General features: G+C 43.3%; 1 protein-coding gene across 1 annotated transcript in view; it reads right to left on the reverse strand.

Annotated features, from left to right (window-relative positions):
- Positions 1 to 26,312, reverse strand: part of LOC147015536 (talin-2-like) — a 265,377-nt gene that overhangs the window by 197,401 nt on the left and 41,664 nt on the right. The window contains exons 5-12 of the mRNA XM_085850367.1: positions 22,776 to 22,976; positions 22,437 to 22,579; positions 22,169 to 22,296; positions 19,962 to 20,025; positions 19,738 to 19,842; positions 18,044 to 18,199; positions 9,908 to 10,009; positions 9,672 to 9,748 (exon numbers count right to left, since the gene is read on the reverse strand). Of these exons, the coding sequence (XP_085706493.1) occupies positions 9,672 to 9,748; positions 9,908 to 10,009; positions 18,044 to 18,199; positions 19,738 to 19,842; positions 19,962 to 20,025; positions 22,169 to 22,296; positions 22,437 to 22,579; positions 22,776 to 22,976 (976 nt within the window). The remainder of the gene's footprint in view (positions 1 to 9,671; positions 9,749 to 9,907; positions 10,010 to 18,043; positions 18,200 to 19,737; positions 19,843 to 19,961; positions 20,026 to 22,168; positions 22,297 to 22,436; positions 22,580 to 22,775; positions 22,977 to 26,312) is intronic.

Genomic DNA, 26,312 nt, shown 5'->3' on the forward strand with positions numbered 1-26,312 from the left:
TACCCCCTCTCAGACGTAACACTGCCCCCTCCTCTGGTACGGCAGCTCCTGCAAAGTATATCACAGGTGCTACCATACCAGCCTTAACACTTACTGACTCACACCTATTTAACCTAACGAAATAAAGTAGGAGGGGCAATGGGCAGCGAGCCGCAGCTAACTTACCTATCCTGCTTAATGTACTACCCCCTTATGGCCTTATCCTCGCCTAAACAATCGTTCATTTTTTTATTTTATCACATGAGAGCACTGAGCGAAGTTGCACTCCATCCTCTGGATCATCGCTCTTGCCCAACACTCTTCCAGTGATCGGGGGAGGGGAAACAAAAGGTTCCACAAAAACACAACACTTATACTTTACATTCCTACTCTAAGTCTTAACGACACTATTCATGGGATAATTATACTTGCCCGCGTCCCCCAGTAGATGCTAATAGACCCAGCGTTACCTGGGGAGCCAATTTTCAAATTTGCTTGCCCCAAAATTATGCGGATATCATGCCCTTGCTGCACATGTCAAGTTGTGTGGGATCGAGTGGGACTCACACATCTTCACAACACTCACACCATGGTCATCATCACATTTCTAGGTCATGGTCCCCATTTTAATGATGCAGGCTGAATCCCGTCATGGCCGTGGGGTGGGTTACCACAAGATGATGGGGGCATCTCAGGTGCAACTATGCCCACAGGTAAGCTTTAGTCCAACCCGGACGTTTCTCCGCCCCGCTCCCTTTGATTCCCACCCCCCTGGTAGCCATCAGCTCTAACCCTGTACAACACACTGGAAGGGGTCTCACTGGCTCCTCTGGCCTTCCTGGGTCGCCAAGGTCCTACCCGCCTTGGTCGCCCAACCAGACTCTCTCCCAGTTGCCTCCAGACACTGTCACCATTAGCCACCAGGGGTGAATCTCCTTGAAGGGGGTCGCAATTCCCGCTCACCGTGAGCTTCAGCAATCCCTGTGGACAAGCACATCATCCCCACCCACAAAACCCACATGACTCCCCCACCCCATCGGCCTTACATGTGACACCTGCATTTCTAACACTTCACCGACCATGACCTTCCCTGTTACCACACCATGTCCAATAAAAAATCAATGTGTGCACCATACATTTCACTTCTTAACGTGAAACAACTCACACAGTACTTCTCACCACCCGATCCACGCACCAGCTATTGGACAGCCACTCGTTCCCGCTTTGTTACCAATTACCCACTGTCCCGATTGTCACTCTAAAACCCAGCAGAACTTACAAACCCTTGCCAATTTTCCCACAATTCACTATTTTCACCAAAGGAGGCACTTTGCCACAATCTCAGCAGCTGAGCATGGCCCTATATGCTCAGCCCAATCTAGTCTCCCTGACCCCCGACAGTGATTTCCGGACCCGACCTATAAAAGGGGCATCTCGGATAGACCTGGCGGTTCAGCAGGAGGATTCATCCCCTCCGATTCTGAAAGTCTATTGGAGGGTCTCTCCATCGCCGGGTACCGGCAATATCGTTGCATGTGTCCTCTTCGCCTGCACCGGAAACAACTCCCCATAAAAGGCCCCCGTGGGTATCGGTGTAATGTCTCTTCCGGTTCCGGACCCCCTCGGCCATAATCGAATTGCTCTATTGGCTGGGCTGGACCCCGCCGCTTTGGCGCACCAACTACCGAATTACCCCTTATCAAACTTGACAGTTTCTGGCAAATTTCCTGTAACATTTGGGTAATGCCAATTTCTCCCAGCCCCCCTCCCTGATCCTGAATCTCCGCCTGTCGGATCATTACCGATGGCCTCTCGGGAACCCGACCCGGCCGACTCCACGAGGCCAGCCTGGCCGCGCACTCGGCCGCTCGGTGCACGGTGGGTGGATCCTGTAGCTCCACTAACGCTCGGACCTCAGGGTCAGGAAGAGCAGCTAAAAATTTCTCTAGTGCCAGTCTGTCCCACGCCTCCACTGTAAGGTCCCGATATGCGATCCTGACTGATTGGTAAATGTCCTGTGCCAGCTCCTGCACTGTCTCGCCCGGCTTTAATCTGCGGTGCTGGAGCTGGGCCCGCACCAGATCACAGTTCGCTGCGAACCCAAACCGACGGCTCAACGCCTCGCAAATGTGGGAGCTGGTCAACATCACCTCCGCGATCACGTTTAACACATCTGCGGCTGGTCCCCGCAACGTTGCCACCAAATTCCCTGTAGGTTCCTGCTCATTCCACCCGTTTAGTTGGGAAATGCACTCAAATTGCGTCATAAAAGCTTCAAGGCTCCCTGACCCGTCAAATTTACCAGGGGGATCACTTTCCCGGTGGCCCGCTTCCCAGTTTCTCCCTTGTCCGAATCCAGCCCAGGGATCAAACACCCTTGTGGCTGCGTATCCAATTTCGGAGCCCACTGTGGCCAAAGATGTTTTGTGGTGAGGGTCTCATGGGTCAATTTTGCCTCCTGTTCCAAACGTTGAATGGACCGATTCACCTCTTCCCGCAGGATCTTCGGGGCCCGCACAACCTCCTCCAAGGCTCCGTCGCGAGTTTGTAGCTGCTCCTCAACCAACCCGGACACTCTACTTACAAAAGATGGCTCTACCAGGCCTTTATCCAAGACTTCATCTTGGCTCATAATTTTATCTTGTTCGTCCAAACGAGCCTCCAATCCTTTTACCTCCTCCGCCAAATTCGTCCCTTGCTTCCTCAGCCATTTGATTTTCTTGCTTGATTTTCCATTTGTGCCGTCATTTCTGCCATTTGTGCCTCCTGTGCCGTCATTTTTGCCCCCTGTGCTGCAATTGCACTCATTAAACGTTCCAACATTGTCCAGATCGTCATCATGCCGGTTTCCGGCGCTGCCGGCTCCGTTACGGGCGATGAAGCACGGTCCACGCTCGGAATGGGGGAGGTTCCAACCCTACCCCCATCTCTCCCTTCTTCCCCCGACTCGCTGCCAGACACGTGGCCTTCCTCCTCAAACATCTGCACATCCGCCATGGTGCAGAAGTCCCGTTTGCCGCCAATTAATTTTAATTTGAAAAATCCCGCCAAAATTTTCCCGCGCTCGCGCGCTTTTCTGGAATAATTTTGTATTCCAATTTGTGGCGAGATTTCAATCCTGGTATATTCTCCCGATACCAAATATAATTTAGAGGGGTTCGAACATCCAACACCCCGACACCAACGTGACGTCCACGGGACTTGAACAGTCCCGCTAACGTAGAATGAGCCGAAACGATGGAGGCGGTTTATTCTTTGGAACCCAAAGATGGCGGTTCTAATCGCTCTACCGCAAACGGGACGAGGAAGGTGGCACGAGTCGCTTTTCACTGAGTTAATGATGTTTATTTCTCTAACCAGAAATAATAAGACTCGGCAAGAGGAGGGATCCGGGGCGATTCGACGGGATGGTGGTGTGGGTTCGGGCGTGGGGAAAACACAAACAATTCCAATGGATGTACAAATCTCAAACCCTCTAAGGCGCCAGGTACACACACACACACACACACACACATACACACACACACACACACACACACACACACACACACACACACACACACACACACACACACACACACACACACACACACACACACAAAACGTAGCTGGTCCTGGTGGTTAGGCTGGTCCGTGGTGTGGACGCAACAGTCCCTGGATTGGCGTCGGACGAGCTGGCGTTGCGCTCGTCAGGGGCAGGAGACACCGTGGTGCTGTCGACCTCCTGGTCCTGGCCGAAGTCCGCTCACAGCCGCCAGGGAACCAGTTCTGGCGCCAAGTTGCGAGCAGGAGAGGGAGGCACGTCCGCCCGCCGTTCGACCCCGTACTCCGAGCCAGCAGAACCCCAGAGCCAACCAAGGTGAGGCACGAGGAACAGCAAGGCCACGAGACACGATCAAATCCAGGATCGAATCAGCCCAACAAACAGCACGCTCCCAGCACAACAGCCTCCACCCAAAACGGTTTTTCTTTTCCGATCTTCTTCCTCCCACCTTTTTCCCGAACAGAACCTTTTTATCCTCGAGTCCTCGTCACTTCCAATCGAGCCGTTTTATTGGCCCTCCGCCGTCGCCTTCCGCCAATCGTGATCACGGGGCGGAGCCATCCGCAGCACTTTCCTGTGACGTCACGGCAAGCCTCCAGGGAATACTAACAGGGTTTACGCAGACACCCTTACCCTATCCCGTCTCCCTATCTAATTACGTGACAATTATCATTTCCCCCTTGAAGAAATGGACATTTACTAGACAACTTATCACCACTGAATTGCTACTTATTACATCGAGATCCTGGTAAACTCGAACAGCATGGCATACCTAATTAAACATCCTAATTACCCTTTGAATGCATACCCCCCTGAGACGTAACAATATATATATATATACATATATATATAAATACATATACTGTATATATACATACATATTAGGGTGTACCACTTTTGCAAAAGTAGTTGCTGGAAAGAAGCACTATGTGCCTATCGATTCCACTAGTGAAGTTCGGTGATCAACCAAAGTTTGAAAATTTTCCCGCCTTTTTTAACCGCGGGCCGCCATTTTGAAATTTCAGGAAAAATCCATATTTTTGGAAATAATATTGATTTTTGAATATTTTAAAATATTTCTCTGTGTTTAGATGGTCGAACGCACTTCAGTCGGCACCACTATGATAGTAAGTACCCATAAATATTATTCACAACTTGTCCCAACATTTTGAGAAGGGTTTGCCATTTTGGAATTTCACTGAAAATCCCATATTTTGACAATTATTGCACGGCACATTGTAAGGCATTTACAGAATATCAGTAGTAGCATTTTCAGAACGACATTATTAATGACAAATGAGAGCATGATCAATTAATTATGAGAACAACAAAATATGTTTTAAGCGACATGGTTTTCATATATGACAACATAACAATCTAGCAAACAAGCAACCACACAGATATCTTATAGAGAACATAGCGTTTGTTTTGTATAGTCTGGGTAAAGCTTCCTGTGCTCATCCACGCACTGTAGCAATGCTTGACGTTGTTTCTCATCATTGCACATATGAATAAAGTCAGATACTAGCTTAATTCCTCTTTCAGCAAGATCATTTACGACACGCAAAAAATTAGCACTTTCGCAAAATTTCCTGTAACGAGCGAACTTGTCCCACATAGCCACAGGAGCCCTGACCATTGGTCAGTCAAGGTTTATCTGCAAGTACACAAAGAATTAAAAAAAAAAATTCATTAGATATACACAAAATATACGATTTTCAATGAATTTCCAAAATGTCGGGACAAGTTGTGAATAATATTTACGGGTACTTACTATCATAATGGTGCCTACTGAAGTGCATTCAGCCATCTAAACACAGAGAAATATATTTTTAAAATATTCAAATATCAATATTATTTCCAAAAATATGGATTTTTCCTGAAATTTCAAAATGGCGGCCGCGGTCAAAAAAGGCGGGGAAATTTTCAAACTTTGGTCGATCACCTAACTTCATGAGTGGAATCGATAGTTACATCGTGCTTCATTCCAGCAACTACTTTTGCAAAAGTGGTACACCATAATACATATATATATATATATATATATATATATATATATATATATATATATATATATATATATATATAGATACAGACATACATATATACATACACACACACACACACACACACACACACACACACAACACTCAGTTCGTGGGATTTTTCAGCAGCGCTACCTTTTTAATCGGTAGGATTTTAGTGCCAGTCTAGCCTGGTGTTGGCTTAGTGGTTAGGGTGGCGGCTTGAGATCCTAGGGTCCTGAGTTCAAGCCCCGTTGGCCGCTGAATTATTACACACCAGGAGGTTGACTCAGCCTGTCATCCTTCCTAGGTCGGCAAATTGAGTACCGGTATACTGGTAAGGGGGACATTGCATCAGCGGCAAAAGCCACGTCCCAACCAATGATGCAACCAGCAGCCGCAGGCTGCACGAGAGAGAGAGAGAGAGAGAGAGAGAGAGAGAGAGAGAGAGAGAGAGAGAGAGAGAGAGAGAGAGAGAGAGAGAGAGAGAGAGAGAGAGAGAGAGAGTGTGTGTGTGTGTGTGGGCCAGTCTAAGCTGCCCTGAAGGCATTAATAATAAAATCATTGTGTTTGAACTGGTATAAAATATAGAATAGACAATGCACTTAAGATATTTTGCTTTTAGTCAATGTATTTTCCTATGCAACATCTCTGACTAAAAGGAGAAGCGTCCGGCCATGCGTGTGTCACGCGCCATTCTAAAGGGTTCCTGTCGCCGTATAATAAAAAATGGTGCCGTTGGAAAGCTAATAATAAATTTATTTGGTTGTAAAGTGAAAAATCGATTTACTTGAAACAAAAATTTGTGTCTGCATAATCTTCCCCTCTTTCAGGAATCGAAGAAGAATCAGCATTTTTAGCTAAATGCAGCAGTTCCAACGGTAACATTTATTATTCTAAGACAGCAGGAACTGTTTAGAATGATGCAGCAGCACACAAAATGATATACTGCATAGTAATATTTCTCAAAGCAATAGAAAAATAAACCAATGTCACCCGCAGGTGACCCGTATCTTGCCAAAAGGTGACCACGTGTGACTTCTTTAAGGTCACACTGATTTGAACAGAGCTGCTATCCACCAGGAGCGACTCCTTGAGGAATATCTGCCTACGAGAGATTCCGATGAGAATCGTTATACAGAGTAACCATGAAAAATATGCATTTGTCTCATAACGTCACCAAATGACGTCATAATGTCTCAAGCTTGACATATCTAGAAAGCACTCATCGAGGTGTTCAATTTGAGGTACTACACGATATGGTTCCTAAAACTTGAAAATTTGACTTTGGGGTCAAATATGTTTGACCTTAGGCGCTAACCATGAAGGTCAAGGCCAATCGCCACCAAAAATTAATCAGCTGAGCGCCAGACCATGAACTATATTCCCATGAAGTTTGAAGACGATCCGATCAAAAAATAAGGGTTTCGTTGACTCCCCTGATTTGCAACAAAGTGACCTTGACCTTTGACCTTGACCTTCAAAATTTTATGCGCTGAAAGGGACCTCTATAGGCCTCTGATATGCGAAGTTACAAAAATTTCCAATGATAACTGTGCTATGCAGAATTTTTTTATGTGATTACAGACAAACAAAAAAAAAGAAAACATACAAGCTGACTAATATATCTTGCAAAAACTTCGTTTTGGCAAGATAAAAATATATAAAAGTACATGGAAGGAGTACACAAACAACAACTACAACTACAACTGCTACTACTAGTACTACAATTACACATAAAAGATTCATTTTTCACTTGTTTAACTTCATTTTACATCACATAGAGACGTACAGATCGACATGCAATATTTTTGTGAAGTACATGTTGTCTTTTCATTAAACCAACCAGCGAAGTGACGGATAGGCATGTCTAGTAACTATAATATTAGGCATCTCACTTAATAATCAGTTTCACATGTCATGATAGCTTCAGCAAATTAAGCTATTTGGCCAACCATTACTATTGGCACAAGATGGATGCAAAGAAAACAGACAAAAACCATTTCAATTTCTACCTTGTTAGACACTGGATGTTTCGCAAAAGTATTTGTGACGAAAGCCATGTTTTTTGAATCATTAATTCCACCGAAAAGCACATTAAATGAGCATCCTCTCAGAAGAATGGGTTTTAGGTTTATGCTCACAAAACATCCTTTACTGAAGAACATTCAAAGGGCAACAAATTATGGACAATATAAAAATGATATAGGTGGTGATATTTATTTCTCTCGATGATCTCTCGATAGATGCTGCAAGACCAATAACTTGTGCTCACACCGTGATATGGTAATGTCGCCTTTTCACAGTTTTCACAGTTTCACAGTTTTCGCCTTCTTCTCTACACTGTGCCAAAGTGAAACAAGGGTGTGTGCAGTTCCTATGAAAACATTTTTCAGCATCTCACAACTATTTGTGAAGGGCATTATAGAAGGCATCATTGTCTTCAAAATGTCCACACGAGGTCTTCATGTAAAAGACTTAAAACTTTGAGATGGCAGCACTGAGCTGTTGGGAAGCCAAACCCACTATTTTTGTGAAGTCATTAAATGCCCTCCATTGCCTAAGTCCAGGAGGAAATTTTATTGTCAGCCAAGATTCTCCAAATATACACATTTAACATCCTTAAACAGGTAAAATAGACATAAAATGTCATATCCCTCATTGTTTTAGTAATTTTGCTGTACGAAGTTAAAGGGTTAGCCCATATTTATGTATAACTAAAATGGCCGCCAGTCTACCAGTCGGCCATATTTGATCAGATCAGAAAATAAAGTGAGGGACACAATCATGTATGCCACCATGTACTGTGTTTGTGCCAAGTTTTAACAAAATCGGACAATGCATGACTAAGAAATGGTTGGGGACACATTTAAGTAAAAAAAATGGCTGCCAGTCAGCCATCTTGTACCTGATCTCAAAAAAAACAAAAGGACATGCATTTGAAAGCAATCATTCTTTATCTGTATGCAAAGTTTGAACAACATCGGTGAATGCATATCTGAGAAATGGATGAGGACGTGTTCAACTTCAGGGGTTTTTTTTACAACTAAAATGGCTGCCAGTTGGCCATCTTGGATCTGATGTCGAAATAGAATGACATGTATATGTAAGCCCTCATTCGTCATCTCTGTGCCAAGTTTGAACAACATCGGTAAATGCATGTCCGAGAAATGGTTAAGGACGTGTTCAACACCAGCTTTTTTTTTTCAACTAAAATGGCCACCAGTCAGCGATCTATGATTGTATCGCGAAACAAAATAATGTGCATCTGTATACCATCATATATTGTTTTTGTGACAAATACAAATAAAATCGATCGAAATATATCCGAGATATGGTTGCGGATGCACACACACACGCACGCACGCACTCGTGCAAAAATTGAGACAAAATCCATAAGCCCCCATTTTGGACGACGTCCAATGGGGGCTAATATTGTGAATTGATGGTTGTACCTCTGGCAACTAATCTCAAAGAGTATGTTGCATTCAACACCTCAGAAAATACTTTCAATGACTTTTGAAGTTGGAGCATATTTTGAATTTAATGGTCTTTGCTATTTCATTTTAAAGATGCCAGATCTGAATCTTTAAGTGCTATGCAACGGAATGAAACTTTGTTTCAAATTCAGAGAGGTGAACTCACTATTTACTAACTGTGACAATGCAAGAGAATAACTTCACATTTTCAGCCTTACAACAATGTGGCAAAGACTGCTCGAATATTTGAGAGGTTGCATTTTACTCTTTAGGCTGTATGGGTCTTGATTCAATTCCCAGAGCAAATATAAATGACTGGTAGCATATTCCAATACACTCAATGCGAGGGGAATAATGACAAAAATGGAGAAAATAATTGCTATCTTAAAGTACTTCCACAAGCTGCCGCATAGGCTGAGGTTTGCTTCCTGTCACACAACACCTTTCCAAAATATCGGAGCTCGGAATTATCTTTTGGGTTTCATTTAGGAAACATACACTTCCTTCAACATCACAGGGATAAGTTACATATTCCTTTGTTGCACCAAACAGATGCTTGTTGAGGAGTAATTGTGATAATGTCATTTAAATATCACATACAATGGATATATCATACATAGGGTGTGAGAAAATAGGATGCGTTACTTTTTTGGAGACACAGATTCTTCAAGCATCGTCGACTCCTCATCCCCCTCCAGGCCAAATCTGTCTTTTGCTCGTTTCTAGGGGTGCAAAAGCATTTTATCCAAAGCTGTCAATATTTCTATTCAAAGTCATATTAATGGAGTCACTTCATGAATACTGAATGGAAACTATTAGTGAAATGCATTAATACTTCACAAAGGAGTAAAAAAAGAAATGTATTTGGACGTAAAGCTCACCTTTTTAAGGATAATGTCAATGTAGCCAGCAATGAGTTGCGATATCTGTTCTCCTTCAGTGGTCTGCACGGAGTAATAGCCAACTTGATAATCCCCAAAGTCCTGTAATAATTCACAACAGAAAACGAGTGATCACATTGAGAACTCAAACGATATTCAGACAATATATTGTTACGGCTGTGGAAATTCGCAAACCACCATTCAGGTCCCGTAGGTGAGGTATCTCTTAAGTACATGTGTAGTTAGCCCCAAACCCGTTCTTTAGAGGGAATTAATGTGATTCATTCGAGCTGCGACGCTTTGAGTCAGTCGTTTTTCTTTTTCTATCTTTTATTTCAAACAAAAACCAACGAGGACGCTCGGTGGGCTTTTCCCGCCTGTTTTTCGCGCCATTCTTCTCTGCGCTTGGTGTGAGGGAGGAGAAGCGGGGTGGGGCAGCTGGTGCCCGATTGGTGGAAGCGCGGTGTGATGCGGCCAGGGAGGAGGAACGCCCCTCTTCGAGACCTTTCTCGAAGCGCCTCGAAGGGGGGTGGAGCAAAGAACGGGGCAGAGCAACAGGGCGGAGCCCCGCAATATAAAAAGGGATGGCTCTGCGAAGGGTTGTTGTTGTTGTTCCTGCCGGCCTATTGATCCCTGCGGAGCCCTTGATCCTGATGAGCCTTGGACCTTTTGGACAAACGACGGTGTGGAGAGAGAGAGAGAGAGAGAGAGAGAGAGAGAGAGAGAGAGAGAGAGAGAGAGAGAGAGAGAGAGAGAGAGAGAGAGAGAGAGAGAGAGAGAGAGAGAAAGCTCCTGTTCGAGGGTTCTTGTCCGAGGGTTCGCCGGAGTCAGTGTGGTCCCGATTCCCCGCTGGTAGGACGGAGCGTCCGCCATTCCCTCTCCCTCTCGACCCCGAGTGTCGACGATTTCTCCCCCCCCCCCCCCGTCCGCACCGAGAGAGCGCTGAAAACCCCGTTCATTCCCCAAAACCCCGGTCCGTGGCGTCGAACAGCGACACGTGCCGGCACGAAGCACGAGCTCGCCGACAACGCCGGAGGAGCGGGAGCTGAGGGCGCGGAGAAGGACTCGGTGCGCGCACATGGAAGTGACCACTTCTATTTCTTTTCAGGGTTTTTTTTTGTATGGATCTTGTGGCGCCGTATCCTGTGAAGTAAAACTGTTTAAGTGTTGCCGTGTGTCGGTCTTAGTCGGTTGTAGCTCTGCGTCGTCGTTGCCTTTATTGTTTTCTTCTTGCATTTGCTTTATGTGCATTCTGATTCTGTTTGACTATATGTGTGCTTTGTGTCTGTGTCTGTGTGAATAAAGTTATTGTGTGAACTTGTTTCCCGTTTCGTTGCGTCCTTCCCTTTGTTGAATCTCCATCTTGCTTCACGTAAAGGGTTCGTAGTGGGCTTAATACGCCCGATAAGTAATCGGAACCGTCGAGGCCGACGATAACACCGCTCGGTTATCCCGATAGTATGGAACGGACCGCTTAAGCGGCCCGTGTCCGGAGTCGACCTCTGGCGAGGTGCGATCGCCCGGTTTACCATCTGCGTGGGTACTTAGGTAGGTCGAGTTTGGCGAACAACCCTATCCCACGCGGGTGGCCGATTGGCACGATCGTGGTGAGGCCGAAAGGCCCACCCGTGACTAGCTCCCGGCGTTAGTCCGAGAGGGTCATGACAGAATTGTCCGTCCGGTGGGCGAGGCGGCCATTCGAGTCACGTGGCCGTTCGCACGCCAGCGGGCGCGAATTCGCAAAAAAAAAAAAAAATATATATATATATATATATATATATATATATATATATATATATATATATATATATATATATTGATAAGTTTTCTCAAAGAGAATGATAAAACAAACAAACAAAAACTTACTGGCCTACAATACATGATAATTAGTATGGTCACGCGATTTAGCAAAACTATAGAAGATGTTTCGAAGTTGTTTATGACATTTCAAAAAAGAATGAAGGAAAAGCATAAGTGATTATGTAATTATTTTGTAAAGCAGTTCATCTGTTACCTTCACGAACATACAAAAGACAGCCATCTTGAATTTCCCTTCACCACGACAAGATGTGCCAATTTAGACCAACGTTCCTGTTGCTCAAATTCCTCCAGAAGTGGTAGAAGTGCTGTTTAAATCATATATTTCAGGGAAAAATAATAAATGAGGAAGTTCAACTGGAAGTTTGTATAATTTGGAAGTAGCTGAAGAGCAATACTCAATCAAAGACCGAGTCATCAGATGCCGCCAATTAAAAAAACACAAAAAAAAAAACTTGCAGAATGGAAGCTGATCAAACTTTAAAAGCTGACATTGCTCTCATTCACAGTCATGGATTTTTTTTCGGGGGGGGGGGAGGGGGGAGGAGAAGGATCAGGTGAAGCATCACTGAGCATCATAGGTGGGAACAGCGGGGAGAGGGGGGTGTCAAAAAAAAAAAAGTCACATTTTCTGTGCAGTCACCAAATACATTTACAGCCAATCAAGTCTGTGAAAGCATATATTATATGATAATTGTGAGCATATGTGCAGTTATGGTTTATGTTAGAGCAGTCAATGTGTTGATCACTTCAGATATTCAGAACATCCTGCTTTTATTTACCCCTAAACAACATCCTGCAAATGGTGTGTTGCTGGACTCCAGTTGGAGATGGTGTTTTTTGGTTCGCGGGCACCAGCAGTGACCACTATTTTCGTTGTGTCTGTGTGTCTGTCTGTTTGTGACTCTCTCCAGAGCATAGTCATAGCTCCATGACGTTTGATGCGATCTTGATGAAACTTGGACACAAGCTAGATATCATGGTCCAGTTGTGTCTTTTTGTATGAGGCGTGTCCCACGCCCCTTGTGGGCGGAGCCACGCCCACTGGAACTTTTTTTCTCGATTTTTTCTTGCAATTTCATTTCCTAGAAGCTGTGCGTAATGTCCATAAGTACAACATATAAAAAATCCGATTTGATTTGGTCAATTTTGATGGAAGAGATAAGTTTTTATGGTTGGGCTTTCTCAAAAGCTTCCACTAACTCAATTGTACCTATCGTGGCATTGTTCAACAATGCCAGCGAACCATCGTCGCCTCCCGGCTTGTCTTATTTATTATTATTTCTAATGGGTGAAGAGAACGTTGGGTTATTACAGCATTGTGAAAAATAAGGTACACTTTAAAATGATGTGTTGTCCAACAAACTGTCATAAGCAATCACACAGCTTTACTAATACAAGTAATTCAAATATGGTGTGATGATATTTCATTAAGAAACCAACTCTGGGTTTGCCAGGCCAAGCCATCGGTTGGCTATAACTGAAGCTAGAGCAGCCTGAGACATGTGAAAAAGTTGCAATGCACCAAAGAAACTTCTCCTACAATTCCAGTAGTGGAAGTGGTTTCAATCCAAAACCCATGACCATTGTTGTTGCAAAGGTATTTTATAAAGTCGAAAGCAAACTGTGATGATGTTTCCATTTGAAGTACTATTTGTAGGCATTGCAGCAAACCATCATTTTAACCAATGTATAGTGACTGTGTGGGTTTCATACACTCACAAAGAAACAGTTTAAACCAGGATATGAAAAATAAGAATGCACACATGAGTCCATAAAGGAGAGGCGATGTGCAGTCTCCATCAAAATTTGAAGACAACATGACATTTCAACTGGAAAAAAAAATTAACAACTGCTGTTTTGAGAAGCTGAAGCAGATGGTTAAAAAAATCCATTGATGATCTCCATGTGCCCATATTTACGAATTTAATGGAAAAAACATGAAAAGTATTAAATTCAGAGAGCCCGATGTGAAGCCAAAACAGAGCGGATGGTAAAATAGATTGCTGTAGCCCATTGTTGGCCAAACCTTCCCTTCCACTGTTTAAGCAATGTGTGTATTTATATTGATAAACACTCATGGCATGAATGGGAAGCAAAGTAATTTATACCGTTCTGATTGCAGCACAAATACAGGACACATTTAGAAAAAACACACACACACACACACACACACACACACACACACACACACCTTCATTTCTCACACTCGCCAAACAATCAGCCAGAACGTCAAACTCTGAGAGTTGTCTTCATCAAGCAAAATCTATTTTCTCCATTAAATTTGTAACTAGAACGGCACTCTGTGGAGCGCATACCTCCGTCTCTGCAGAGAACATACCTTCAGCCACACAGGCTGAACAGTTTACATTTTGGATCCCACTGACAGGCCAGATCTGCATCCAGGCCTTGACCAAAATCGAATCGGCTTGTTCTTGGCACCAACTCAACTCATCCACCAAGTTTTGTCATAACATTTTCACAAATTTTTGAGATATCCAGCTATACTGTATATCATTTTTGGCCCTATCTCTCAATGGTGAAGAATCACTTAAAAATCAATTTTAAATCTCGTATCTGGATCCAGATCCTCACCAAAATTGAATCAATTGGTCTGTGTCACACATCCAACCTGTCCACCAAATTTTGTTCGAATCCGTTCATAAGTTTTTGAGATATCCTACTCAAAGACAGTAGTAAAAACATAACCTTCATCCACCTTCCGTGACAGAAGTAAAGATTGGCTGTTGAATGTCATCGATGGATATTTTGGATTCTCCACTTCAGCTACTCTTCTTCTTAAGTTGGCTCTAAGGCCAAAGTCTGATGACATTGATCCTCAGCTTCCACTCCTCTCCATCAAGCATTGCTGTGTGTAGTTCCTCTGTCTCCAAGCCCGTATCCTTCTTCTGCTGTTCTGCCCCACTTTGCCTTCCATGCTTAGGTGTTCAGAGTTTAAGATTAGAAATAGGTTAGTTTTTGTGTCTTCTACAATCCTGAGACATCTTCTAATTTCAACCAACAGCTTTGGAAGAGAATCATAGGCCTCTATTTGTCCCATGTTCAGACCAACGTACATTGAAAGTTGAAATAAGTCGAGTATAGCATCCATCAAGTCCCTTATCGTGGGTCACAATAAGCGTCCATGGTTCACTTTCATAAAGCAGGACGGACTCACCTCTTGTCATGAACAGTCGTTCCTTGATACTCTGAGAGAGTGTCGACTTCTATATTCTTGAAAGTTTGTTGCAAGCTCTCCATGTGGCAGCTTTCCTTTGTTTGATATCCTGAGTAGTTGTGTTCACCCACAAACCAAGATACCTGAAGTCAATGACCATCTCAAATTATATTCCATCATTTGATATGAATGAGACCTCTCTCGACTGGTTGAATGTCATCACTTTAGTTTTATTAGCATTAGTTGTTAGCACTCGTTTCAACTATCTTGAAAAGTTATTACGCTTGTTGAATTTCTTCTGACAATAAGCCATGTAGAGCGCATACCTCCATCTCTGTAGATCACATACCTTCAGCCACACAAGCTGAATCCCACTGACATATACCTGAAAGTCGAGGTCGAGGTCAGTAAGAAAGTTGAGCAAAAGTCGAGGTCAGTTAGCATCAGCAAAGTCGAGGTCAGTAAGAACCTTTGATTTGACTCCTCTACTTTTTCCTTATTCTAGTTGGAACCCCAATTCCTCATCTTTGCCTTTGATGGCATTTCTGAGTGTGTAATGAAACACTGACAAACAGGTAAGGGTCAAGGGTGTCCTCTGTAGTACTCCGACTAGAATTTTGAAAAGCTGCATTTCTCCATTGGGTGAGAGTATCTTGGCATATGTATCTCCATACATATTCAAAATTGCCTTCACAAGTTGATCAGGGATTCCATATGCTGATTCCATATTCCATATGGATCGTCATCCTCTAGCCACGATGGATCGAGTGAAAGACTTTTCGAAAGTCAATGAATGTCATTACTGCAGGAATGTTGTGGGCACTAATTCCTTATATTAGCCATCACAATACAAGAATATGTCCAACTGTTGTTCTTTCGATGCAAAATCCATTTTGATTTGGCCTCAGGTGTTGATCAAAAGCAGGACAGATTCGGTTCAAAATCATTGGATTGTAGATTGTGGAAACGGTTGAGATTAGGCTAATACTGTTGCGAATCTGGAAGCCATGAGCACACAACATTCAGGTCCTATAGCTCAGTTATTTCGATAAGTGAATGTGGATAGATAGCTCCCTTTCCCTAGTCTAATGGGTGAATAAATGTAAATGCGCTGTGAGTTTCTTTGATAGTCAGGGTTTTCTTTCATTCTTTACACCCCTCATGACTGCGACAGCGCCAGAATCACCTTCACCACGCTCTGACTGACGCCATCGCCTACATGCGTGTCAGCACGTACGTGGGCGGAGCTCACGCAGAATACAGTTCCTCTCGCTGTTTGGTGGGCGGAGTTCAAGGAGGAGCCTCGTGGCGGCCCTCGACCAATCAGCATGCTACGGGTGGGGTGACCACCGCTCGGCCAATCAGATCCCGTGACAGGAGGAAAGGGGTCCGTGTGACGTCACCATGCCCCCGGGCCAATCAATGGACTTGCTGCTCGTTTTAGCCAATGGAATTGCGACGAGCAGTTCTGCTTGCCAAAACCGTCCAGTAAGGGAGAGTGGGCAGGGCGGAGGCGTTCTCCCCCCCCCCCAAGACACGGTCAATAAGGGTGCGGCGCGTTCGGACCAAGCTCCTCTTCCTCCTCCTCCTCCTCCTCCTCCTCCTGCTCCCCCTCATGATTAAAAGCTTGAGAGCTTGAGAGACACCATCGCAAGGGTTGCGTGCCGCGTCCCTGCCGACAACACCAAGAGAGAGATTGGGAGATCCTGCCGCCGACAAGAATGGGGAGGGGTGCGCGCCGTCTCTCCGAAGATACCGAGGAGAGGTTTTGGTTGCTGGCACGAGCGCCGAGCGGAGCTGAGGAGGTTAATCGTGGCTCGCCGGTGTCTGGATTCGGCTTTCCTCTCGCTGGTGGCCGGTTCGACTCAGCGCGAAGACCACACGAGGTGGACAGGTCCGAGGCAGAATCTGGTCTTCAGCTCGCCCTTTCCCTCTGAGCTGGAGGCCTCAATAAGACCACATTAGGTCCGTTTCTTTTGGGTGTGTGTGCGTGTATGTTTGTGGTGCTAGTCCAGTAAGTTGATATTGTATAAGTGCCTTGCTGTACATACGTGCCTCTTATATTCGGATAACTCTGTTTCTTACGTGCCCTCCTGCTCCATTATAAATAAACCCATGTGTTAAATGTATCGGTTCGTTTTTGTCTTTCTTTTATTGGTTTAACACGGCGCGTGTTGGAGAATTAGCCAGGCTGTTGCCGCTGTAAAAGGACATTTGGACCGACGGAAGCTCGGTGACCGTCCGCTCGGGTCACACACGGTTCGAATCCGCTAGCGACTCATTCCGTACGAGCATCGTCGAGGGTGAATTTCCGCGGTAGTTGGACAATATGGGTATTTAGGTAAATTGAAATTGGCAATCGACCCTACCCCACGTGGTCGATCTATTGGCGAACTTCAGTCCGATAAGGGACCCGTCGGCTTCGGAGTTATCCGGGGTGACGACCTATAAATTTCGGGTGATCGGTGGAGCAGACTCTACTGCTCCATCCAGCAGTCGTGCTCGCAGCCCATACCCGGCCCAGCAACAATACTACAATAGATGTTGTTTGGACTGAGATCTGATTTTGGAATGGAAACTATATTTAAGATCGACCATTGTTTAGGCCTATCTTCTTCCATTACTGCTGCATTACAAAAGTCGAGAACGATAGTGTGGATGTCACACCGTTGAAGAAGTTCTGATGGTGCAGCATCTTCACCACAATTCTTTCCTTCTACTAAAGATACCTTTGTTTTGTTATATTCTTCAATGTCAAGCAGACCCATCTTGATGGCAAGGTCTTCGAAGACAGTTTGGACTTCCTCCTGCTTGTTATCCATTGTCAGTGGGATGCCAAGAAGACATAATAGCTCAGCTACTCAAACTGTATAATGGTTCACTTTTCTCCAGTTTAAATCTTGTTTCCTATAAAGTTTGATAGGTACTACAGTTCACTCTCAAACCTTTACGTCATCAAGGTAGTGTGCTATATTTAAGAAATCAACAAAAGAAGCTTACCCAATAAAACCACTGCCAAACTGACCCTCAGACACAAACAGTAAAACTGATGAAGTGGAACAAGCAAGAATATTAGTGCAAGAAAGATAAGTCAACTTGAAGGAGTCAGTGTATATGGCAGTGGCAAGCGAAGCACGTACGAGGGTGAAGCTCTTCGGGGAAGCTGCCCAGCGTTTGACTGTAGTGAGAGGCCATTCCTGCATAACCTCCTTTGTCTTCTCATCCACACGCATCACCGATTCCTTGGTGATCCCTAGTAGACGAGGAGTAAGCCTGTTTCTACCTTTCATCTTCTCCTGCAGGTCCCAAGAGGAAAAAGCATTAATAATTATAATCATGTTTTTGACTTTACATATTATGAATACACATCAAAGCATTTACTTGCATGTTATATTAACTGTGCATTTAATCCATCACGATCTACCAAATCCATCAATACTACAGCTTCCTTGAAGAATAGATAATTTAATATGAAAGCATTAATCACTGAAAATAATAATAATGATAATAATAATAATAACTGGAGCGAAGTCGATGACGAGCCATCGCAAATCCCCATGCGTCCCACCGAAAGCAAAGTTGAAATATGGCAAAAAAAAGTTCCACCAGGGAATGGCCCAATATCAAATTTTGAGTTCATTTTTTTTTCCCCGTTTTTGGCCCTGTGACCCTAAGAGATGAACCGGAGGTGAAATCCAAAACATCGTCACATATTTCATGTGTCCCCCAATGTTGATTGCATATATAAAGTTTCATGAAAAAATGTTTTAAAATGTGCCGTAATTTGATTTTTTGGTATTTGACCTTTTGACCCCACTCTGGGGGAGGGGGGGGCAAAAATGAAACTAATCTCACACCTTCTTGCTATGTGGTGATCATAACTACCAAGTTTGGTGAAGTTCTGCAGAACATTTAGGAGGGGATAGCATGACGGATGGACAGACGGACAAACAGACAGACGGACGGAGCTGATTACAATACCCCCCGCCATCACAAATCCCCATGCTTCTCACTGAAAGCAAAGTTGAAAGATGGCAAAGATTCCACCAGGAATGACCCAATATCATTTTTTTTAATAACAATAAAGAATTCTTTGGTCTCTGTGCTCAATCTACATCAAGTTTAGCCCAGGAAACTCTGTTGCCAACTGGGTCATTCGTTTTTTCATTTGTTGCATGTATTACTCTTTTTTATAGTTCATAATCTATATTTCTCAAAATCTCTGAATCTGTTTAATTAAGGCATAATTAGAGCAAAGCATTTGTTTTCTATATTTGTCTTGTAAATAAATAAAATACTCTCCTTGGCAAACTGATTTACAGGACCACAATATCCTATAATTGATGCAGATCGACATGTCTTCTGGTGTGCCTTGAAATTGCAGATTGATCGTGCATGTGCACATACCAAAAAATGTAAAACATTACCTTTCAGCCCTGTTACGTCCAAAGGGAACAGTTAATGGAAAACCCCGAAGCCACCAGAGAACTACTTCTAAAGCAAATATATCTCAATGGCTAAGTGCAGAAAACTAAAAGACTTATTTCCACGATCAATCAAAGGCAGAAATGAGGTCATGATGGATGAAAAAAAACTGGAATTCCTCTCCTGGGAGCAAGACCCAAACTTCTAAATTTTCTCCCACTGGGCAGAACATTCCTCATTGTGATAAATCTATAATGAAATGATCATGGTATATTTCAATGAGAAACTGAAATAAACACTAAATGTAAGCTTGGTGGAACATTCTTGTTCCTAAAGTGTGATTTACAACAATGTTTTTGGTCTCTGGATCAATCTCCACCATTCACGCTCGTATTGGACATTCCCAGACCTTAGCAAGAAAGAAGGACACTCCATAGGTCTTCAAGGAACGTGCGAGTTTCACATACTTGGCCTTTGCCTGTATCTCACCAATATCTCCAGATTCCTTGTGGGCCTGAAAAAAAAAGAACAGATATTAAAAAAAACAAGGAACAGGTCGATTCAGCCCATTTTCGATGTGTTAATCGAGCAAATCATGTAAAAGCAGTATGTTGGTTAACAGTCAACTCTTACCTGGAAAAGTTTCTTCTCTGCACCTTTATGCTTTATGTACTCCTTCGGTAAAAACTCCTTCAAACTGCAAAAATAGTGAAGTTGCTCAACATATGAGGTGCACATTATGCTGAGATTAATAATCATACTACGTGTGTATATATATATATATATATATATATATATATATATATATATATATATATATATATATATATATATATATATATATATATATATATATATATATATATATATACATATATATCTTTCTTCTTCTTTCGGCTGCTCCCATTAGGGGTCGCCACAGCGGATCATCCGTATGATCCGCATAGTGATTTGGCACATGTTTTACGCCGGATGCCCTTCCTGACGCAACCCTGGTCGCCTCTTACGACACAGGGATCTGGTACACCTATTTTAACCGGGGTATACATATATATGTAATTTGAGAAGTGTCTGGTTGCGTGTTTGGTTGTTTGTATGTTTGTTTGACTTCTATGTTTGACCTAAACCGCTGCACGGAATAAGCTGAAAATTGGTGGTTGTATTCGGAGTGTGCACGGGTAGATTTTATGAACAAAATTAATAGACCCGGGAGTTCAGGTTGTGTGGATGACCCCAATTATCTTTATGTAAATATGTATCGTACACACATTTGTGAGGAGGTATTAAAAATCAAAAACAAATACACCAATTCTCTTCATGAAAATCATCAGCATCACAGAAGTGGGGGATTGCCCAACAATATCATACTGTTTGTGTGCTTGTTCTACTTCTGTGCACTCCTCAACCGCTGGATGGAATGAGTTGAAAACTGGTGGTTGTACAGGGATGCTTTGAGGAAGTAAAATAAATTCATCCTACTAGAAGTGGAAACGCTACGATAACTGAACCGCTGCACACAATGGATTGAAGACTGGTGGTTGTACTCGGGGTGTTGGTTTTAGGCAGTTAAAAAAACAGATCAAGGCCCCTGGGGTTCGGGTTGGGGGGAGGGTCCCAATTCTTTCCAGGTAAATGTGTATCATATGGCACCACCTGGTGGAAGCTGCGATTACAAGTCATAATAAAATATACCATAGACATCATAAAAGCGGGGAAATTATCCATCCGTAAGGACTGGTTCTTTGCTAACTTGAAGGACTTTGTCGTTATCGTCTAAGTAAAGAAATACCCAAAATCTTGCACTTTTTGCTTTAATGCAGGCAGTGATAAAATCAAGATGGCAGTAAGCAAGATAACAAGGAGGTTGGAACAGTAAATAAGTATTTATGAAATTTCTAGTCAACATAAAGACCAAGCGAGTGAACTTTATACATGTATGGTGATGATAAGGACATTTGCATTTAGCTGGTACAAATCATTAACCTCCGCCATCGAAGATCGGAGGTTACTGTTTTCACCCCTTTCTGTTTGTTTGTTTGTTTGTGAACAGTATTACGGAAAAACTCCTTGACGGATTTCGACGAAACTTGGTGGGGAGGTTAGGTATGGTCCAAGGATCATGCCATTAGATTTTGGACTTGGTCCAAAATCCAATATGGCCGCTATGGCGGCCATTTTGAAAAAATATTGGAATTTTTTTTTGCATTTCTACATGTTTTAAGTGATTTCCAACCCCCCCCCCCCTCCCAAAAAAAAATTTCGAGAAAAAAAATTTTTGCAACTTTTTTTTCAACAAAATTTCGATTTTTTTTTGTTGCATTTCTACATGTTATAAGTGATTTCCAACAAAAAACATGCCAAAATTATAATTGCGGCTGATTTTGGAACTTCAGGTGGATATACCCACGTAAAATCAATTTCTGTCTCAAGGAATCTAGTAATGACGAATGAATTGAGGATGTAAAAGTTAAAAGTGAAAGGGAAAGTTGCAAACTACAACTCTGTGAGCACTGTTGACGTCAAATTGAATGAATAGGATATCAGGTTCACTTGAGTGACCTAGCAGTATTGGTGGCGGAGGTTTTGCACTCTACCGAGTGCTCCCCCTCTAGTTTTAAGATGAAATTGACAGTGTGCAGAATGAACTGCAGCTACAGGCTACAGGACCTTGCTTTATCAACAACACAAGCTCATCTAGTGACTCAAGGGTCTTATTTTGACTGAATAAAGAGTTTGTATTTGTTATAGCAGTTCAGAATGTGAACATTAGTGTTCGCAGTGCTGAGTCTACCATTCATGAAAGTTAGTTTTCGGTATGAATACTGTCTGTGCCCACTTACTCCAGGAACCCTGGCTTGTGTTTGTGCTCCATATGGGGTCCAAACTGGATCTGGGCCTGTATTCCTGAGAATTCACAGGCCTTTTCGAAGGAGACCGGATGGGAGCCATTCAGAATGTCATCACGTGCCTGCAGCCACATGATGAGAATAAATTATTAGCGACAGCATTACAGAGATTATGGAAATTATACATATTAAACAGAGTATCGAGTAATGTCTCTTTTCAATTTGAACTTGGGCAATAAGCCCTGGCTCAGGAACCAGGTACCTGCACATAGAGCAAGTTTAGCTGCACAGGATCACGGGAATCAACATTCTGGTCAGAATAGAAGAACTTGCGGCGTAAGAGAAGTGTTTGGTTCTCCTCGACACCTTGCTCACGCAGCGTCCGTCCATGATCAACCCAGTTAACTAAAGTAAACAGACAATGAATTTCTGCTGGAGTAAAACAAAATACTCAACTCCCAAAATGTGAATAATCGGAAACAGGAACTACGAGTTGAAACAATGTCACCAAGTAAGGGTTAAAAAAAAATGCTGTTGTTCAATGACAATCAAATGTGCAGTGTGTGAGAGGAGATTGTCGTTCATTCCAGTGCTGCCTTACGCTCATCCTCAGTGTGTAGTTTGTGCTTCAATTTCTCCATTTTCTTATCATCGCTCAGCAGCATGCGTTCCTTGAGGAGTGTGCTATCTTTACGCAGCGTTCCATCTTTACGCAGTGTGCCCATACGCAAAGTACCTGTTCCATCTTCCTTGTCTTCAGTTGGCTCACAGATCAGTGAGTATTCATCATAGTTTGTAATGCCTAAGAGGAGGAATCCCATGCATTGATTTCACTCAAATAAACACAATATTCGAATGGAAGACCTCTCAGAATTAATTTAAGTAAAGTAATATAGTTTAGGTAATCCAACAAAAGATATAGAAACAAACATATGAGACCACCAAGGAAAAGTTCAAGAGGTCCAAATGCTGGAACAAAATTACCATTTGCTGCAATAATCATGATTTCAAATGCTTCCACAGAAAGATGAACACCAATAAAAACAGTGCACATGATCAGTGAAGCAAAACTAAGGTGAAGTACTTTTGCTTTTTGTGCCATGGAGATTTTACCTGTATTAAATGCAGGACATGGACATGAAAAGAAATGAGTATATAATATATGAACACAAGTCACAAAATATACATTAGGAGGTAACGGAGAATCATTCCAGTAAATGGAATTTTATTTATTTTTGAATTCATAGTCGAGGCTCGTAGAAGAGCTAGTAGTACTAGTGCACTGAATGGATTACGACACAGCAGGACAAAAGTAACAGTTGAGAGAGGGGGGAAACACCAACAGCAGAGTTGAAAGCCAAAATAGAAGCAGACACGGACAAACAATAGATGTGGGGGGGGATGGGGGGCAGGAGAGGATGCATGGGGTGGACAAGATGGATACAGAAGGGACCTCTCAGGAGGAGAAACTGGAAATTTGGATCATAATTTTGGATTCGGGACGATCTGAGATGGTGGTGAACAGCTGTCTTGGAGACCTGGAGACTGAAGGGAGTGTGGAAGTTGGTTCCACAGGTGGAGAAAGAGGGGAATAAATGAGTGGAGGTGAGCAGTGGTCCTGGATTTAAGTGGTTTCATCAGATGGGAGTTGATGGTGGACCCTATGTGCACTGCAAAAACCTGGGAGAGGGGGGGAGGCACAAAGCATGGAAAGAGCAGAGGGTGCAAGACCAGAAAGGTGGCGAAAGACAACAGAGACCACCGACCTGTCTGCAATGACAAAGCAATAGGCCCAAAGACTCAGCTTAATCACAGGAGATTCCAATGATCTTGAAGGCCTTGGTTTCCATGACATCAAGTTGAGCAAGGTGTGAGGCAGGGGCACCACCCCAGAGGGGAGAGCAGCACTCCATCAAGCTGTGGATGAAAACCTTGCAGGTGGACAGCAGTTCAGGTGTGCCAAGGAAGGACTTTGTACGATGGATGACGCCCAGTCGGCATTTGGCTTTGGAGGCCAACTTTGAAATGTGGTTTGCCAAAGAAGGATCATGGCTGATAGTGAGACCGAGGAGTTTGAATGACCGGACTTCCTCAAGAGGATTGTTACGAAAGTACAAAGGAGGGTTTGCCAGATGGTCCTTTCAGAGAGACATAATAAGAGTGTGAGATTTGTCAGGATTGAAAAACAAATTCCAAGTGTTTGACCATCAGCAAATATATAAAGGGGATTTTCCAGAGTCAGATCATCAGAGAGATTTCATATCTGACTTTGAGCATTTCCATCCATTGTTGGGTGAGTAAAAGTGGTATATTCAAGGTAGAGTGACCTGGTCTGAAACCAAATTGGTGATTTGAGATAAGATTTGAACTTGGGTTCCAGCATTTCAAGCAATGGGGTGAAAGGAAGTGCAACATAGGTCAATCCAGAAACCCTCTCATAAAGGACAAAAAAACAAACAAACAATAAATTTGAGGGCTGAGAGCAAATGTACAAAGGGCACCAGAGAAAAAAACAAACAAGCTGCAAGGGTGAAAAAGGTGTGATGGTGGGACAAGTGGTGCGTGGATGGGACAAGTGGCGCATGGGTGGGACAAAAGGCGTGAGGACGGGACAAATGGCATGAGGACGGGAGAAATGGCATGAGGATAGGAGAAATGACATGAGGATGGGACAAATTGCACAAGTGCGGGACAAATGGCGCGAGGGTGGGACAAATGGCGTGAGGGTGGGACAAATGGCGTGAGGGTGGGACAAATGGCGTGACAAATGGCGCGAGGGTGGATCAAATAATGCAAGGGTCGGACAAATGGTGTGAGGGCGGGACAAATGGCATGAGGGCGGGACAAATGGCACGAGGGCGGGAGAAATGGTGTGAGTTTGAGACAAGTGGTGTGAGGGTGGGACAAATGGCATGAGGATGGGAGAAATAACATGACAGGATAAATTGCACAAGTGTGGGACAAATGGCACGAGGGTGGGACAAATGGCGCGAGGGTGGGACAAATGGTGCGAGGTCAGGACAAATGACGTGAGGGCGTGACAAATTCGAGAGTGCGAGAAAAAGTACAAAAGGGTGGGAGAAACAGCACGAGGGTGAGATAAAAAGGATAGGATGCCAAAAACAAACCCATGGGCGAAAAAAGTCACAAGGGCAAAAATAAAAATGAAAAGAGGGCATGATAATAAAAAGATGTCAGCGAAAAAAAGACAAAAGGGTGTGATGGCACAAAAAGGCAGTTTTTCAGATAATCTTCAGGATTGTCACTGTATACATATGGCAGGTTTTGCGTCTTCACACTCCAACATGTATAGTCCTCTTTCTCCAGCCCATGAAGTACTGTATGTCTTGTACTTGTCACAAAATTAATGTACATATTACGATATCGTTTAAATTCCATCAGCCTTGTCCAGTGAACCCAACCTCTTTCCAACATAGTGCATACGAGATGGAACGCTGTGTGGGATGGTAAATTTTGTTGTGCACAATGGAATACTAACATTCCACAGGCAATGAATGTTTCTCTGAAGAGTTGTGCCTTTGAGGAAAATTGACCATTTTCCCCCTCCCTCTCATCCCCAACCATCTTCCCCACCCAATCATGCCTTCACAGGCAGGACCAGCTTACAGGGAGCAGAACATTCCATGGCATTGCAGTTTCCCCTTACACATCGTATCGGTAGCAGATGTTTGCCATTTGGAATCGTACAAAGAAAGCAGTGCACATAAAAACACAGCCGTTTCAAAGGTTGTTATAGATGTGACAAATCTTCAACTTCTGTGATATTTTGATCAACTTAAAAGGCAAGGCAAAAAATGTATGCATGAAATTTTTGGTTGGTCAATAACAGAGAGAAATCAGATGAGAAATTACAAAAGCTTTGCAGCCTTCCATGCCATGGAAAAAATGTCTTCACTACATCATTAGTCAAACCATCTGCAGCTCTGCCTTACTCATACCATTGTTATTTCCTGGGGAATGAATTGAAAGCACTCACTGAAGTTTGAGATGGAACAAGTGTTTCTTATTGTTATTTCCACTGCAATTAAAAGGTAAACAACAGCTTGTTATATATTTTCCACTGAACGAGACCCACAAGAGCAAAGAGGGTGGTAAAATTATTTGCTCCTCTCTTTTC

The sequence above is a fragment of the Eptatretus burgeri genome, chromosome 12 (genome assembly GCF_056783735.1).
Source record: "Eptatretus burgeri isolate ZD-2024b chromosome 12, Ebu_testis_v1, whole genome shotgun sequence".
Classification (NCBI taxonomy): Eukaryota; Metazoa; Chordata; class Myxini; order Myxiniformes; family Myxinidae; genus Eptatretus; species Eptatretus burgeri.